Genomic DNA, 18,476 nt, shown 5'->3' with positions numbered 1-18,476 from the left:
TTGCTACATTAAACAAGTTCAGTAAAAATGGACATTTCTAAGGCCGGCAAGTGCAAAGCTCACAATGACTGGAATGAAATGAGAGTTCGTGTAGCTATTGTAGACACTGAAACGGGAAAACACGCATTCACGCATAATATACGCAATATGTAACCAGACGCCCACTCACTCTTATCTACCCACATCTACAAGTTTTTAGGACTTATGGAGAAGCAAAAGAAAAGAAAAAGCACGGTGGATCGTTTTCTGTTAATAATTTTAATCAAATAATAATGATAAAAAAAAAATCTGTAATGTGTTTGCAATGCAAGTAGCAGCCCCTGCTGTGGGTGCGCTGCTTCGCTGCAGCCGCTGTTGCTGCAGGGTGGGGGGCATCCGTCCACGGCGTGCAGTGTTATGTGCGGTAGCCGGGTTTTTCTCATGTACGGCCTTTGTTTTCTACATCTAATCTGAGGAGCATATTCATTAAAAGGGTGGAGTTTCGTGCATGAGGGTGGCGACTGCTCACAACACGCGTCTCAGCTGAGGTGGACTGCATGTTCACGAGATGTTCTGTAATAAGCTGCTGATAATAGAAATAAATAAATAAACCAACAAAAAAGGCCCGGTCCTCAGCACGGCATTTGTCAGGATTTCCAGCTCTGGATGCACATTGGACTGTTTCATTGCTGAAGAAAAATGCGAGAAGGGAAGAGAGGTAAGCTATTTTTGGAGACGAAATTCTTGATTTATTAAAAAAAAAAAAACAATAATTCAAGACATTATTTGGTGGGGGGGGGGGGGGGGGGGGGGGGGGGGGGGGGGGCATGTTTAATTCCATAAGGCGTTCAACCGAAACACAATCAAGCTTCTGAATGCATGTTTTATCTTATAGTGTGATGCACGATAAGATAGGCCTACGTGCAGCCTGGAATTTCTGCCCACTGCTTGAGATTGCTGGACAGGGGATTGTTTTATTATCAGATTTTACTAGAGAATGATGGACAGTGCGGAGGCTGTGGGGCAGACGTAGGTTGATGGTCCAAAATTTGAATGGACCCCCGTGATCGAGCAATTCTCTTAAACGGACTTTGGGAGGGACCCAGGGAGTGGTATCTACAGTCTACGGGACTCTTCATAACTCGTTTTCTGATGTTATTATTTGTAATTTTTTTAACAGTCGCTGTCTTGTTTTGTTCTGATTGTCTCAGATTTTCGGTTACCTCTGTGGTTATGTGTGGGGATTAAGTAAATCTCTTAATTAGACTATTATTCAAGATTAAAACTTGACTTTCATGGGTTTAGCAGTAGCTAAAACCACTGGGTGGGTGGAGAGGTTTGATTAGCAAGAAGGAAATTATAAACGATATCTAATATGTGTTTCATCCCTGTATTTTTTATATTTGTTTCTATTAGATAAACTGAAATTGCTCTATTGCAGAATTTCTTCATTTTCTGTTATTCTGTTGTTCATATTATACAGATTTAGTTTGTGTATCACTGAGTTGAGTAGACTGAGAAAAAAAATACCCTATCAAAAGTGATAATTTTGGACATATGCTCATGATGTTTCATAAAAGGTAATTTAATTGTGTTTTATTTATTTTTAAATTGGTTAAAAAAACGTTGCTTATTTGTTATAGAGTCAAGATTATTAGTGTATTGTGAACAAAGCTGAATAATAGAAAGCTCAGAGAGTGTGAAATACAGAGATGAATCCTCTGCTAGTGGACAAGCATTGTACTTAAACATCTAATGGTGAATTTAAAATGTATTCATACGTCCCAAAATACATTAGAGATTTGCAGCTATGTTTATATGACAGACACTCAAACACAAGAGCCCAGATGATTGGTTGACCGTATCCATCCTTGTGCTTTACTGGTTTTTCTTCCCCATCTCAGCTTGCTACTGTAAACCTAAATTGGTATTCTCCACAACATACAGGATTTCCCCTGAGATATAGGATAATGCAAGCAGCTAATTGAGCACCATATGGGTATGCAACTCTGTTTTCACATAATGCTGGTGCAGTTATTTAGACCAATTTGTTTCAAGCAATGAATATTTCTTTACATTGTAATTAGCTATTATAGTCTATTTATGTGACCTCTCTGGCTTTTTTTGCCTTCTTGTTTTCAGATGGGGGAAGTGTTGACTCAGTGGTGTGACTGTCTGCATGGTTTCTGGAGATGCAGGTTCCAACAGAGGTTCCTCTTTCACTAACTGGGTAAAGCCAGTGAGGTACATTTCCTTTATATGCAGATAAAGCTGATGATTAAAAGGAGTCTGATTGTCTGATAGCGTCAGTATTGATTCAGCAAGACAATCAGCTTCTCTCTGTGTGTAAAATGCATTAGTTTTCCAACACATTCAGGGCCGGACTTGGACAAAAAGTCAGACCGGGAGACATTCACTCATTCAGGCCACCCTTACTCATACCGCACACATATGCTCACACCTACGTGTGCACAACCACAAATCCATGCACCCACATATGGGTAAGTAATCATCAAAAGTCATTTCAAATTCAAATCAAATTTATATTTAACAGCCATGAACACAAAACTAAAAGCCACCAGTTCAGTGCTTTTCACTTCCCCACTCACCAAAAGGTTCAGTACAACAACACAACAGGATTCCTGATGAGCTGAACAACCTAGCTTTGATTTTTCTGTTAATTTTTTCTATATGCCAGATCACTATAATAAATTTAATAGAAAATGAAAAAGTTGACTCAGCTTAAAAAGATAAGACACTGTCCAACCTTATCAAGGGTTCCCATACTTTTTCAGCCCACTTGTAGAGCCATGTTTGGTTCAACAGGACCCACCAAATATTTCATGATGTAAAACAAGAAATTTCATAACAGTGTGAAGACAAATGTAAATATTTGTTTGTGATCATCCCTGTACACCTTTTAATTTCTTGAAACATATAATTTAATAATCAAATGAGACAAGTCAGTGACGCTTAACCTAATACAAATTTTAGTGAGATTTTAAACAATGAAACAAAAGAATAATTTCCACACAGTGACACATGTTTTTGACTTAGAAGTTTAGCAGGTGATGTATTTCAGGTATGAAAATAAACAAGCAACTGGTAAGATTGAAAATAAAGTGCTTTGTATGTAAAATAAAATATACATAGCTTAACTAAACTTGGATCTATAGTTCAGGAGGTCAAGAAGGTGTTGCATTTCAGCTATATAAATATACATGCTACAAATAAAACGGAAAATAAAATGCGGAAATCTGTATTTTCAATTAAATAAATTCAGCTTTACCAAACTTATATAAGTAAAATATGTGGACAGACTGTTATAGCCAAGCAACCAGGTATTAAAATATCCACCTGTCAGTTTAATACAACACAAATAATTTACTAATTATTTTATTTTACCTAGGTTGTACCAGGAACCCCCCTAGTGTATATAAATGGTTAGCAAATCCATTTGTAGTTCTGTGTTTGGGTTTATGTGAGGTTTAATAATGAAACAACAAACCAGTGCAACATTTCCAACAGGATGAAGTTTAGACAGGAGCTAGTAGGCCTACCAGCTCATTGTTATAGCAACATAGAAGGGCTCTTGGAGAATCTCAACCAGTGATCATCATGTTATCTGCAGATAATTTGTATGATACAGTCTTACTTTTTGTCTGTAACAGAAAGCAAGGCACCATAATGTCTCTGCAAAAGAAGGGTTATGTCCCAACAGTATGAGTAATTCAGGATTACTAACAGGCATGCAAACAGATCTAGAGGACTTTTTTTCCATCACAGTGGGAGGAGAAAGAACATATTGTGTACTTGCAAGTTTTAACTATAGAGAAAGAGCTGCTTCTGTTTGCATGAGAGAGATAAAACACAGGGAAAATAAATGAGAAATGGGACAGAAAAAAACACGTTCTGCCCATAAAACTTCTCTGTATTAACCATTAAATGCTGAAAATTAATCATTGAGCTGCACTTTGTCAGGCCAACAGGCTCTGTGTTTTGTGCTGCTTCATTGAGACAGTCTGTTTAAAACTAATAAGCTGTGGGGGTTTAAAATGAATAAGCATGGCTATGGAACAAAGGGTCAGAAACCAAACTGCAGGCTGTTTGTTGTCTTTCAGACCACATTTTAATAGCCAAAATATTTAACAAGATACAGAGCACAGTTATCATGGTGAAACTATCTAGAGACTGTTTGAAAAAGCATAAAGCTCTGCCTACTTACTCACTCAAGCAACTTCTATGAATGTAACTACAGAATATTAATTTCTTCCACATCTCTTAAGCTGTGTGGAAGATGATTTATTGTCTCTACCGCAGCATGTCTGTTTATAGGAAACAGCTCCACTGTTTTGGTTTGGTTTATTGTTGTTTTTCTTTTTTTTTTTTTAGCGCTTTCCTTGTATACGTTATATAAAGAGTTAAAATGTGGTTTGAAGAGTTTTTTTTCCCCCCCTCTGGTTCTTTCTTTGCTTGAAGTTTCTCCAAGCTGCAGTTGGGCGGTAATGACAGGAAATTCATACCAGTAGTCTCACATTTGATTCAGATGATCTTAACCCTTGAATGTCTAATATATACTGCTTCTGATCCCTATTAAATCACTATGGTAAAAACTTTTATTACTTGTCTTCTGCTCCATGGTGAATACCATTTGCACTGCAATAATTCTGACATATTAAGTGCAATAAACAATTGAAATAAATTATTATTCTTTACATTTTATTAAAAATCCAAATAAAGACTTTAGATCGGGGGTTGGGGGGGACCATTTTCTGCCTTGTACATCTTGGGTCAGGCGGTCAAGGGTTAAGGTTGAGCTTTTATACGTTTACACAAAGAGTCTCTGAATTTGAGCATGTTATATTTGTTGTTATACCATGGTCTGAGTGAATACTCGATTCTGATTGGCTGGAAGGTGTCCATTAAAAAAGTGATAATGGACACCTATGAAAGAAGTTCTGGTCAAATAGACTTGTTGTAAATTATTGCGCTGACTAAACGGTAGTTGGAAACCGTGGCAATAGAAACTCAGATGCCAGGCAGCAGACGCCAGATCAGAGCAGCCTGCAGGCTCATTGAACGATGTAGGAAACTATCTGTGGACTTTGACTGTTTGAAATAACATGTCGCATCATCCTCTGGACACACACAAGCTGTAAGAGCTGCACCCGCCATCTGAAACGACACTTTGTGTCACATAACATAACGTTAAGCAATCATCTCCCTTCTCTTCACTGATCTGGTCTAATACAACAGCTGCGGCCTACCGATCTGCAGGTTCTGTGTCAGAGCCAGTTAAAACTCGCCCCTGGAGACACGCCAGATCACATCTGTGACGAGGCATGGCTGGTAAAGCAGCCTGCAGACTTATTTAACAATGTAGGAAACTATCTGTGGACTTTGACTGTTTGAAATAACATGTTGCATCATCCTCTGGACACACACAACCTGTAGGAGCTGCACCCGTCCTCTGAAATGTTTGTGTAACATAACAGCCCACCGAGCTGCAGGTTCTGTGTCAGAGCCTGTTACCTTGGCAATGCGTCACAACGAAATAGTCCACTTAGCCGCTTCTTGTGAAAAACTTACAATTTTACCGGTAAAAAACAACATTAACGCATTAATAATTTATTTAATATTTTTTTCTTTCTTAATGGACCATGGTATAAGCGGGATAATGCCCTCTGAGGTGGCCATTATTATAATATTAATGGACTCATTATCATAAATTAATGGACTTCGCAGCGGCGTCGTCCATTAATTTATGATAATGGCCACCTCGTCGGGTATTATCCCTTACTTATATTTGTAGATAAGTGATAGCACTTTTAAAGTAATGTGTAAGTCAATTAACAGATATTTCTCCATCAGGTTTTTAGGATGCGGTCTCTGAGAAAGACAGTATTGCTTGGCATCCTGGTGTCTGTGGTGCTTGTGTTGGCTCTCCTCCATTCATGGCCCACTCGGGCTTACACCACTGTGGATGTGTGGCAGCGACCAGGGCCAATTGTAGAAAGGCATCTAGAAGAGAGGCTCCCAGAACCAGACCACCAGTTAAGCAATATCCCTTTTCATGTGAGGGAAAGTGTAGCAAGGTAGGGGTTGCTTTTTTCACAATCTGAAATGAGCTATTTTAGTTACATCTCATAAAAACATATGTGAACTGTGACCTGATTACATGTGTCTGATAATCTGTCCAGCTTGTTGGCACGTAATGGTTGCGTCTGTGAGGGTGAAAGTGGAGGAGTAAACCTGCCCTTCTCCCAGCTCTTATTCCCACGGGTGTCAGCTCAGCCGTTGCACACTGCCTTTGATTCCTCTGAGCTGGAGGAAATGAAGACAAGACGGGCCAAAGAGTACAAGAGTTTTCAGAGGAGGTAAGCAGCACTATGCAAGTGAGAGATCACCTTCTACTTTCTGTGGCCAAATATCATCAAAACAGGATGTTTTTATTCAATAAAGACAGATTGACAACACTTACATAAATCAGCTTCAGTGTACCGCATATTTCTGTTACCTATGCATTCACATCTTTTTGAAAAATTGGTGCTTTACTACATAGTTTTCAGGAAAAACAGCAGTAATGTCATTAAACAGACAACTTGTATAAAGCCTTTTCTGCAGACTTTATTCATACGAAAAGCACATTGTATGAATTAATACTCTTATTTCTGCTTGCTTTTCTGGTTTGTTTTTTGTTTTTCAGACAAAATGATGATAATTTATTCTATTGATAGGTGATACTAAATTCTTTACCTCATAGTTTCAGTTAGTGTTTTTTGTTGTTGTTTTTCCATTTGTGTTTTCAAAGAACAATACATCCCGGTAGAGAAAATAAGTATATTTGACCATTTATTGGGTTCTTAAGGATGTTTTTGAATATATACTGTGTGTACCAAATGCAAATGTTTCTCTTCAGGTCAAAGACACCTGCAGATGTACTCATCATTGCAGAGGCCAACAATCCCTTACAGTACCCGACACAGGGTCTAGAGGTCCGGCCTCTAAAAACAATCATCATCCCAGGTATGACAGCAGATAAGCAACAGGATTTATGATCACAACTATGGATCTATATTTAGATGAAAATGCTATTCTGCTGTTAAAGTTGGTGATGTCACTGTTAGGAATTTAACATGATGGCAAAAAATATATGATCTGATTCTTTTACAATATATTCATCTCTGTTAGTTTTTGGAAGTATCACTATAATCTGTGATGGATGTTAGTAAAAACAAAACCATCACCAAAAATAAATAATGTCATGAAGATTTAAAGAATTCGTTAAAAATATAACTTGGGTTCAAAATATTAAAAAAAAAAAGTAAGCGAAAACTATCTTTTTACAAATATCATTAGATATTTTATTCCACAACAAAGAAAATATCAATATTTTATTTAAAAATAAAAATGAGCTCATCTTGAATTTGTGCCATTTCCTCTGGACTGATGAGAGGTTCATCTGGTTTGTTATCAGTGCTCAGTTCAAAAGGCCATATCTCTGATGGTATGTTGATGTAGACAAAAACAGACAGTGATACTGATGAGGTGCAGTTGTTTCAGTCCGTCTCACCTGCCGCTGCTCCCTAAACCCACATGGTTATTCTGAATCAACCTTATCAGTGTGCATACACATGTGTGGTTGTATATTTCTGTGTTGTCATCTGGTGACCTGAACATTATGTATCCTGTGTCTTACCTGATGGCAGCTAAGAAAGGCTGCCAGTCCCCATGACCCAAAAAATAAAATTAAGTAGGTTTAGAAAATGGATGGGTGGAGATTTGCAAGTTGTAGTTACATATTTCAACATATTAAATGGTGAAGTGGCAGGAGTCATTTGTAACAGAAAAGAGTGATGGTTATTTAGACCAGCTATGCTATTTGGGTTTCAGACTGTGCCAGAGAAAAGACTAATTAAATTAGGCTGAGTTAGGAACAAGAGTGGTAGTAATGAGAGTAGAAATAGGAAAAAAATAAAATAAAAATGTATTAGATTTATATAGCACTTTACACTGAATCCATTATTCTTTCACTCCACATTCATGTGTGATGATCAGCTACATGTGTAGCCACAGCTGCCCTGGGGCAGACTGACAGAAACGCAGCCAACAGCCTCTCCAACACCCACTGACTGAACATTCATGCACATACACCAGCAATCCCAACACTGGTAGGAAGGAGGATGAAGGTCTTGCCCTTCTTGTATATGGGGGAGCAAGAATCAGACCACCAACAATCACTGGATGGCCCACTCTACCACTGAACGTAGGACAAAATGAGAAAGAGAAGACACTGGGTGGGTTTGTAGAGGAGAGATGTTGGTTCTGGATGTTGAAGATGAAGCTCCCAGGCAGGAACACAACAGGAAGGTTAAAGAGGACATTTATGGATGTAGTGGGAGAGGACATGTTGTGAGAGGAATCTAAATAAGAAATTTGTCATGAATCATGTGTTTGTCAGGAATAATACATTTATTTACTCACTAAAATGTTTTACAATATATTACTTTAATGCAATAATACTCCAGTTACATTTCAGAATAAACTGGGAACATCTCTGCTGTAAACTGAAGGTTTTTAATAAAGTTTGTGCTGCAGGCAGTTTCAAATCCATGATGTCTTATCAAATCTTTATTATCATTTCCAGGCTTGGCCTTACATGACGTTCCCAGAGACCACTACTCAGTGAGTATTTCAGTTAGTCTTTTCTGTTAAAAATTTAGATGTGTTCACTCTTTTCACTTCGTCCACTTTTTCAGATAAACATCACTGCCACGCTTGGAACCCTAAACGTGGCAGCAGAAGTGGATGGGGTGAAAATCAAAGGTGATGGTGAAATGCATCTCACTCTGTGTAGCAGCCTGCTGCCGAACCTAAACCGTCAGCTGCAGTTTGTCACCTACACAAACACATTGTTTCATCCCAGCACTGCAGATACAGGTAAGACCTCCAACTCAACTACCATCTGCTCTCAATGAACTTAACCAAACTTTAAAAGAATCTATAAAATTGTTGAAAAGAATGTCCTACAACATCCTACTTGTTTTCAATGTATTTTCTTAAGTAGAATCGGGTTCTAGGCCTTCTGTAATCCATGACTACATTTTATAGCAATGCTTTAATGATGGATTGAAAACATCGGTGACCAAGTAAAATGAAAATACATTTGAAGTGGTAATCGGGAGGTATAACATTAGTTGTATTGACCATCTTAAAACATAACAAAAGATATGCTACTGACAGCATGGTACATGCACAATCAAGCTCTTAAACACAGACTGGCAAGTACTTCAGACTTGGCGCAGAGGTTATTAATGAAAAATTAGAATGCATATGAGGCACAGTGATGGACACTGCATAACATCGATAGTATGTGGTTAAAAACGTATTTGTTCCTCAGCTGCTATACAGGCCTCAGTTAGCATGTACAATGTCAAAGTTCAAGCATGCAATTAGAAAAAGGTTAAATAAGTATGGCTTGTTTGGAAGGGTTGACCAGAAAAAAGCTTCTTCTGTCTAAAAAGAGCATGGAAGCATGGGTAGGTAAAGTTGCATCTGAACAAATCAAGACATTTGGAACAATGTCCCATGTACATATGAAACCAAAGTTTTACCATAATGAACAGCACCATGTTTAATAAAAACCAAACATAGCATATCAATACAAATACCTCATTCCAACTGTCAAGCATGGTGGTGGAGGAATGATGATTGGGCTTGTTTTGCTGCCACAGGATCTGTACACTTTACAGTATTTCAGTTTACCCAAAACTCCTTTGTATACCAAACTGTTCTAGGCTGAAATGTGAGACTATCACCAGAATATGGGAAACAGATAATGTTTTACCGAAAACAGATATTGCTGCTAAAGGTGGTTTTAAAGGCTATTGAATGTGCTGAACCGTCTGTTGTATGATAGACTCGTAACATGTAGATATCTTTTATCATTGTAGTAGAGCTGAGAAGCCATACTGGATTCCGCCCAATAATAGACCTTATTTGTTCTGCTTTATTAAGAACAGGGATCAAATTTAAAGGCAGACAAATAACCATCTGTACCTCATTGTCATGCATGTCCACTTCATACTCACAAAACATGTAAACAGAACTTTATTATTATCCTACTGTATTATAATTGTAGCATGTTTATTTATACTGGGTGTCTTTATTCTTGTGTCTTTTAGTGCAGTTTGAGACAGAGGGGCATCAAGCCATCTTCAGCATCAAGATCCGTCACGGTGTTACGCCAAAACTTTACAACACTGGATCTCAAGGAGGTACAGCCTCATGTCATTAAGTTAAACATTACAAATATCAGCTGTTGTTGAAATAGGAATGCCTGATAAAAAGCCCTTCCCCCATCTGTTGTCTGCAGAATACAACGTAAGCGCTCTCGTGACTGTAGCTACAAAGACCTTCCTACGTTATGAAAAGCTTCAAAATCTTATTGACAGCATCAGAAGATACTATCCTACTGTCACTATCGTAATAGCTGATGACAGTGAAAATCCCAAAACGATATCTGGGCCTCACATCGAACACTACATTATGCCCTTCGGAAAGGTAGAGAAGTTCACATCTCTCTGCTGTACCTGCAAATAACCCCTGAATCTTAATCTCAGTGTCTTCTTTGGTAGGGCTGGTTTGCTGGACGAAACCTGGCCGTGTCCCAGGTGACCACAAAGTACATGCTCTGGGTGGACGATGACTTCATCTTCACGGCCAACACCAAGCTAGAAAAGCTTGTGGACATTTTAGAAAGGACCACTCTGGACCTGGTGAGGATCTGATTAATAATTATCTGAATGTGCAGTAAGGGTGTTACTTGTGAGATGTGAGTGTGATTATTTGTGTGTGCAGGTGGGCGGTGCAGTGCGGGAAGCTACAGGGTACACTGCCACCTACAGACAGACCATCTCCATTGAGCCAGGAGAGGAGGATGGTGACTGTTTACACATGAGGAGAGGGTTTCATCATGTCATCCAAGGTTTCCCCAACTGCGTTGTAACTGATGGAGTCATTAACTTCTTCCTGGCTCGCACCGACAAAGTCCAGCAGGTCGGCTTTGACCCACGTCTGACTAGGGTAGCTCATCTGGGTGAGTGCAGGATAAATATTGTTTTCATATCAAAACCACTGGCAGTTCAAGTAGCACATTCAATAAACAAAGAGAGATAAATGGCTCATTTTATAATAAAGATTTTTCTAGTTGAAAGTATCAGATTGAAGGACTGAACTAACAGCAAAGTGGGCCAGACTTTCTAAGACACACATCTTGATTTAGGATATTAAGATTCAATCTCCCGATTTTCTCACTAATTAAAGTGTGAAATTTTCTTTTCAATGCATGCCTAGATCAGAGTCAGAGCTATAATTAATACATTTATTTAATTCACCTCATTTTAATTTATATCTGATTTCCTACTTTTATAAACCAGTTTTGAGAAAAGTTAAATACAGTATAAAATATAAATAAGTGCACAATGTAAGGACCTGCCATCCTGTAGCAAGAAGACAGGTTCATGTTAAAAACAGCGACGCATCTGTTGAAAACTGAGGCATCTGGTTGCTGTTGTTTTAAAAGTAAAATGTTTTTCACTTTTAAATAGTATAGGTTTTTTGTTGTATTGTTTGGTTGGTTTTTGTGTGTGTTTGTGTGTTTTTTTTTTATTAACTACTGAGCAGTTTGGAGCATTCTTGGACATTTTTATGTTCATTATGCACCAAATATTTTCAGTGGGTGACAAGTCTGGAGTGCAGGCAGGACAATTTAGTACTTGGATCCATGTTTTTATGTAGACTTATGGCTCTTTTCCACTAGTACCTAGTCACTCAAATAGCCTAAAATCAACTCAACTCAGTTTTTAGGGTTTTCTATTGGGTAATAGCACCTGGTACAAGGTACCTTTTTTAGCACCCACTCAGCAGGGGTTCCAAGTGAGTTTAGTTGAGCCTAAAAAGTGACTGCAGGCCTCTGATCATGTGGTAACATCACTGGATGAGTCATAACAGTGACTCCTTCACAAGAAACACACCCAGCTGGCCTGTACTTTCCCAAGTGTTTTGTCTTGTGACCTGTAGTCTTCTCCAGCTCTCGTCTTTTGCTGTAAATCTGGCAAAAAAAGTCATAGGCTGAGCAGTTGCTATACGGTCACATGATGTCTCATGTTTGCGTTGCATATAAATAATATCACAAGGATTTCCAGGCCGCCTTTCTGTGACAACCCTACCCACACTGAGGTGGTACCCAGATGTAATGTGTTACGTATGGACCCCTAGGAGACAGGAGAAGGATATAACAGACTTTATTTTGAGTGCGTTTGGAGCTGGAGTATTTGTAACCGGGTGAGGTGATTGAATACAGGTGCGGCTGGTTAGGAGTCGGCGAGTGACTGGCTGGAACAGGTGTGGACGATCAGCAATCCGGAGATTGATCGCTATGGCGCCTGGCTGAACAGTGTGGACTTGACACTGGTGCAACATGGCACAATGGCCCAAATTGAATTGAGTTAAACTGAGTAGAAACAAGTAGGTACTAGTGAAATAGAGGCTTTTGTGGACATGCAGAATGTGGTTTGGTGTTATCTTATTGACACTGGAAGACCTTCCCTTGAAAAACAGAAAAACAGAGCTCAGATAAATCAGTGTTGCCAATTGAACTACTTTGGAACTATTTTTAGTGAGTTTTCAGACCCGGACCCTATCTATCAAATGAACTTTGAACTTAGAAGAGAAACAATTCCAGTTTAATTATTCAATATTTGACCCATATCAAAGCAAATTAGGCATAGAATACCATCAAAAAGAAATATTTTCCTCTGCTACTAAAAAGTAAAACACTAATGCCAACACTTAAAATTAGATCCACCTGATCTCAGCTGTGACCCGACAGATTAAACAAAAAATAGAAGATAGAGCAAAGTCAGTCTGATAAGCACAACCAGTAATCATACTTTATAATTATTAGACAGACTGAGGCTGTGATAAGGTAATCAAAGAACCTTAAGGCATATGAGAGAAATGTTCAGCACCATGGATTACATTTCACGCAGAACAACACAGACGCTCAGGGCAGCACAGATGCTTTCTGATGCTCTTTCCACTCTACAAACTTCTAAATCCCTGTCAAAGAAAAGCTGTGGTGGAACACTGCACTGACCTGCAGTTACTAACAAACACAGTTACTAGTCCTGGTGGGGAGGAGAATATTTAAAGAGTGGAACGGTTGTGCTGTGGTAAATGGGTTGAAAAGTTCTGTCAGGTACATGTCAGGACATGGATGCATTGGAAGGTGAGGAGTGAGACCTTGTATTCAGTCCAAGCAGAGACAGGGAGCTGGTGAGTGAAGGATGGGGGGGGGGTAATGTGCTCATATTACTGCACTCTCATCAGGATCCTAGCTGCACTGTTTTGAATGTACTGCAGCTCTTTGATAATTTGCTGGGAATTCAAATGAGAAGTGTATTACAGTAGTCAAGTCTGAAGGAGACAAAGATGTGGATGGTTAGTGAGGATAAGGGACGTGGTTTTGAAATCTTTCTGAGGTGGTGAAAGGCAGTCTTGCAGAGGTGTTTCATATGAGCCTCAAAGGTTAGATCAGTGTCAAATATAACAACCAGGTAGGTGACTACTGATGAGAGGGGAATGTCCTGGCCAGTCTATCAGATCATTGGTGACTCTGATCAGCGCTGCTTCTGTGCTGTGGGAGGAATGGAAACCAGATTAGTTTTTTTTAACAGATTATAGTTCTTAAAGGTGGGCAGGAACTACCTTTTACAGGACCATTGAGAAGAATGAAAGGTTGAATATGGGCATGAAGCTTGCTGGGACTTAAGGGTTAAGGAAGCATTGTTTGAAACGTGGTCTGATCATCACAGTTTTTAAAGCAAGTAAAACATGTGATCATAAGAACCAGGCAGAAGATATACTGAGGGAAATAAACTTTAAGTAGCGACTTTGAATAGGCCCCTTGATGGTCCAAATAGGCTACTTTATGAACAGTGAATCTAGAAACTTTGTACTACCTCTCAAGAGCATGACCAAGCCTTCATTCTCCACAGCCCATTGGTTAATCAGGGAACAGAACTGGGGGGATGGACTGTCCTAACTTTAACAGGTGCATGGACAGCCAAGATGCTGCCCACTGTTGTTGTAGAAATCCACTATTTCACTGACTGAAGAAGTGTGTAAAAATGGAGATACTGGAGGTCCACTGACAGGGTGTGTGGGTCAGTGTTGATTTTTCCCAAACAGATAAGATATTTAGGCTTTTTGTGGAGGGATGGAAATGGAAGCTTCATGGAGATGACTTTGTGGTTTGACACACCTAAATCATACGTGCATGGATTATTTGCAAAAGCAAAATCAGTTGTGTCTAGATCAAAGTTGTGTCCCCAGTTGTGTGTTGTAATGTCAGATATGGTCTGAGATCAAAACAGTTCGATACATGCAGATATTCTGCAGCAAGATCATTAGAGGACGTGTCCACATAAATGTTCAGGTCTTCAAGTGTTAAGATATTTGAAGTAGCTGCAAAGAAAATAGAAAAAAAGGTTATACATCTTTGGATTAAAGGATGGGTTTGGGTTTGGTGACTGGTAGATAAGCAGTGTTATCATGGGGAATAGAAACTTGCATTTAAATGCAAAACATTCAAAAAAGGACAATTCTTGGAGGGAAAGAGGGATCAAATCCAGGTACTGCAATGTAACAGCAACATGTACTGTAGGCTTTTTGGAGGTAACAATAGCTGGGAGGAGAGGTTGCATTTAAAACAGAAAAACAAACAAAAAAAAACATGTGGTTGATGCCAGGTGTCTACCAGGTACCAAAGAAGAACTTTGGAAAGTCCTCCAAGAAGCCTGGAGAACCTTTTAATGAAGCTGCTTAAAAAATTACAAGAAAGTTTGTCAAAAAGGGTTCAGGATGTATTAAAGAATAAACAATATCCATAACAAATATTGGCTTGTGTGCTCATTAGAGCTATTTTTGCCTTACATGCTATATTTCCATTTATGCTTACACATGTTTCAGTTGATCGCTGTGCCTTTTATTTTCTTTTTTTTTTTTTTACATGTTTCTGGAAAAACACCGTGTAAAGAAATAAAAAGGTGGCTCACAGCATTTGGACAGCACTTAATTGGTTTTGTCCTACTTTAAGTTGGTGCACTTGTTTTGTTTACATTATAGTGTTCCAACTTCTCTGAAAAGAACTTTGTGTTTTCCTGTCAGCCTTCAACGAGGGCTAATTAATAAATAGAATATAATTGATTGAATTATTTTTTCCCTCTACTTTTTTAGAGTTTTTCATTGACGGCCTGGGATCTCTCCACGTGGGCTCCTGTGATGATGTCATTGTCAATCATGCAACCAAAATCAAACTCCCCTGGGTCAGCCAGTCAGAGAGTGACAAGACTTATGCTAAGTTCCGGTATCCACCAGCCTCATCTGATGCCACACGCACAAAAAATGGCCTCCTATTCTTTAAGAACAGATTTCAGTGTTTGACTCATAATTAGTTCTCCCTCTCCTCTTCGTCCAAAAATGTCCCTCATCCCCTTCCTGAGTTGCCAAAGAAGTTCTCCTCCACCTCACCATGTCAGATAAGATTTATTACAAACATTTTGATTTTCCTTTTCTTCAAAAGATTTTGATGGCTTTTCTGATTTCTGTCTGAGCATGTTTCATCTGTCAGAGCTTCACAGTGAGCTAAAATTAAGTATATATTAAAAAAAGGATAAGAGAAAGATTAAAGTTTTAGCTTATTTCAGAATTGGCAACAGCAGAAAATCAGCTCTGACTGTAAAATGCTATTTTAGGGTTATAAAGGGATAGCGCATTGTCATATCTGATCTGGTTTCCATAGTTAAGTTATTCCAACACAAAGGAAAACCCAACAGGTTGCATCTATGTCTTTTCTCTGTCATCCTCTGTACCACGGGTAGAACAATATGTTTTCTAGCTTGGAAAGCCAATAGCGGCATTTGAAGGCTGGAGAACAAGGACTAAACGTTGGTGAGGACATAAAGACACTTCCCATGGACTGACAGTTCTTTAGACTGAGGGCAAATGTGTCTTCCCTACCAGTGCCACATAATGAACATATTCATAGACTATTTTGTGTGGTACTTGAGCTCTGTGACTAACTGGTCTTGCCAAAAGTATGACCGCTGTCTTTTGGGTGTTTCAATTTATTTTTGTTATGATTTTCTACCTCCTTATCTAAAGCTCTTCTTGTTATGTGAGTGATAAATCCCATCTGAGGAGGAGAAACTTTTTATTCTAACCATCAGGAGCCACATGTGTTGTAACGTGATCTGGAAGCAGCTTTGTTTTTTCCTGCTGCTGTCTGTCACTGTCCAGCTTCTTCAACAAGCATCTGAAAGAAAGGAACGTTTGTGTGTGTGCATGTGGGTGAGTTACAGGAAACTGCATCCTTTACACGCTGCCTACACGAAAATTTGAATGAACCATAAGAAAATATAATCAGAGAAAAAACAAGAACACTGAGAGAAAAGCAAATAAGCTGATGATCTTATTGAATTTTGAAACTTAGTGTGAGTAGTCAGAGTTTTAGTGGAAGACTGTGAGAGACAACGGAGAGGAGACGTGGTGAGCAGCGTGGTCCTGTTTTTATACTATGAGTGTAAGTCTGTCCAAGGATGTGATGCCTGAAGTGACAATGCTGTTGTTTTATACCATGGCCTTCAGATGGCGCCCTTGAGTCATTGTTTTCTGATTTGTCAAGTTATTAGCAACAAGGTGCCACAAGATTTTTGGTTTTATTTGTTTATTTTTGGAGGAGAGAAATATCTAAGAACTATTTTGTGAAATGCTTTCTGTCTGTTATGGAGTTTTATTTTTTCACATTAGTACTATTTTCTTTTTTGTTGTTCATGAACATGTTCTTTTAACTCTGTTGACACAAAAAACTTCAGTGTATTGTTTGCACTTTCCTATGTTTGACTCATGTTGAGATTTTAAACAGTGTTTAGAAAATTTGAATTTTCTTTAGCGGTGGCATTTGTCGTGTTAACACAGAAATATAATATATTGCCTGCTCCGCCCAGAAACCACTAACATGAATAGTTTGATCACAGAATTATGAGCCCTTTTTAAATTGAAAATATTATTAAAATGGCAGTGAAAAAAATGTGTTTCATTTTTTCTGAGGAAGGGTTGGTGAGGTGAAGAATGAGTCGTTGTGTCATTAATGTCAAATTTTGTGTTCTTTGATCACCTCACTGAAGTGTGAAGCACTATAACATATTTCATCAACTTAAAACATGTTTGAAGCATTTGACACCTTCACCAGAGAACAAATGAAATAAGAAAATAGAATATTTTAATTGGTATTTACACCAGAAAGTACTTCACACTAAGCAGTCTTGGTTATAATTAATGGTTCTACTTGCAAGTAAAAAATTTTAATAATTTTGGAAATAAATGCAAATAAGCCAGTTGTTCATGATTAAGGGGCTTCAATAACAAAACCTTTTCATATTGTTAAAGGGAAAACATAATTCTGGGTATCATTTATTGGATTTAAATCCATTCCTGGGTCAAAATACAGAGAAATAAAACCCCCATTTGAATAATTTTCAGACGCTCTATTTTAGTTAAAAGAAGTCTTTTTGCAGCAGTAGGAGTACATTATATTAGCTACTGACCAAAACAGAAAAACCAGACAACCACCTGCTACATCTGTAAGGAAACAGGAACTACGGCATCTGCAAAAAGAACAAAACTGCCAATCATCAGGAGTACCTGAATAAAAACAGACAAGCTGGAAAAAAAACAAGAATCAGCAACACCTAGAAAAACATAAACATAACTGTAGTTATTGGTGAATAAACCCACAGGACAACAAGGTGACCGTATCAGCATGCAGGTTACTGAATGTGGGAGCAAAATATCAGGAATGACTAGTGATCAGTAATGAGTTTGATCATACAAACGTATCCGGGCCCCTGCAAAGATCAGACGCAGACCATGGGAGCCCAAAGAAAAAAAAAAGATTTCAAACCACTCCTAGAACACCAATCCCAGCCAGCCCACCACAGGTATGACCATAAATCCACCCAGAAGATGGAAGACCAGAGGAAGGACCCAGCCAGAGCATCTTGTGGCCATGGATCCGGCCCCAGGGGGCCAGGGATGACAACCGCTGGCTCCTCTAGGCGCTACCCCTCAGAGTGCAGGTCCGAGGGCCCTATAAGGCATAGAACCACCCACTACCCAAATACCACCTTCACTCACCTAGTGTGCATGTCAATGCAGAGCTTGAGCCTGACCTCTAATACTTTTTTCTGATCGTGTAATTGAACAATGAGCCTTCAGGACATGATAAATCATACAGTGTGGATTAGAAATAAGCTCTGTTGGTTACAAGAGATTTGAGATGCTGCAATGGTTTTTTTAGAGGTGTAGAAAAACAGCCAGGAGTGAGAATTAATACCATGCATGACATCAGAGCAGAACGGTTCTTACTCAAAACA

The 18,476-nt window shown here is 38.7% G+C and overlaps 1 protein-coding gene across 2 annotated transcripts; it reads left to right on the top strand.

Moving 5' to 3' along the window:
* The first annotated feature begins 350 nt into the window (after positions 1–350).
* b4galnt1b (beta-1,4-N-acetyl-galactosaminyl transferase 1b) lies at positions 351–17,143 on the top strand. 2 transcript variants are annotated; one of them, XM_041980724.1, is made up of 12 exons: positions 351–697; positions 2,122–2,209; positions 5,851–6,074; positions 6,180–6,356; positions 6,899–7,005; positions 8,627–8,664; positions 8,739–8,919; positions 10,164–10,256; positions 10,355–10,542; positions 10,617–10,757; positions 10,840–11,077; positions 15,280–17,143. In XM_041980724.1, exons 2-12 carry the CDS (start codon positions 2,159–2,161, stop codon positions 15,495–15,497), a joined length of 1,656 nt encoding a protein of 551 aa, XP_041836658.1. In that variant the 5' UTR covers positions 351–697; positions 2,122–2,158; the 3' UTR covers positions 15,498–17,143. The 2 variants fall into 2 exon arrangements, with proteins under 2 accessions (XP_041836658.1, XP_041836659.1); XM_041980725.1 differs by having other exon boundaries at positions 353–697; positions 2,122–2,223.
* The last annotated feature ends 1,333 nt before the right edge of the window (positions 17,144–18,476 follow it).

The sequence above is a fragment of the Melanotaenia boesemani genome, chromosome 3, assembly GCF_017639745.1.
Source record: "Melanotaenia boesemani isolate fMelBoe1 chromosome 3, fMelBoe1.pri, whole genome shotgun sequence".
Lineage (NCBI taxonomy): Eukaryota > Metazoa > Chordata > Actinopteri > Atheriniformes > Melanotaeniidae > Melanotaenia > Melanotaenia boesemani.
This window is presented reverse-complemented; position numbering and strand designations above follow the sequence as displayed.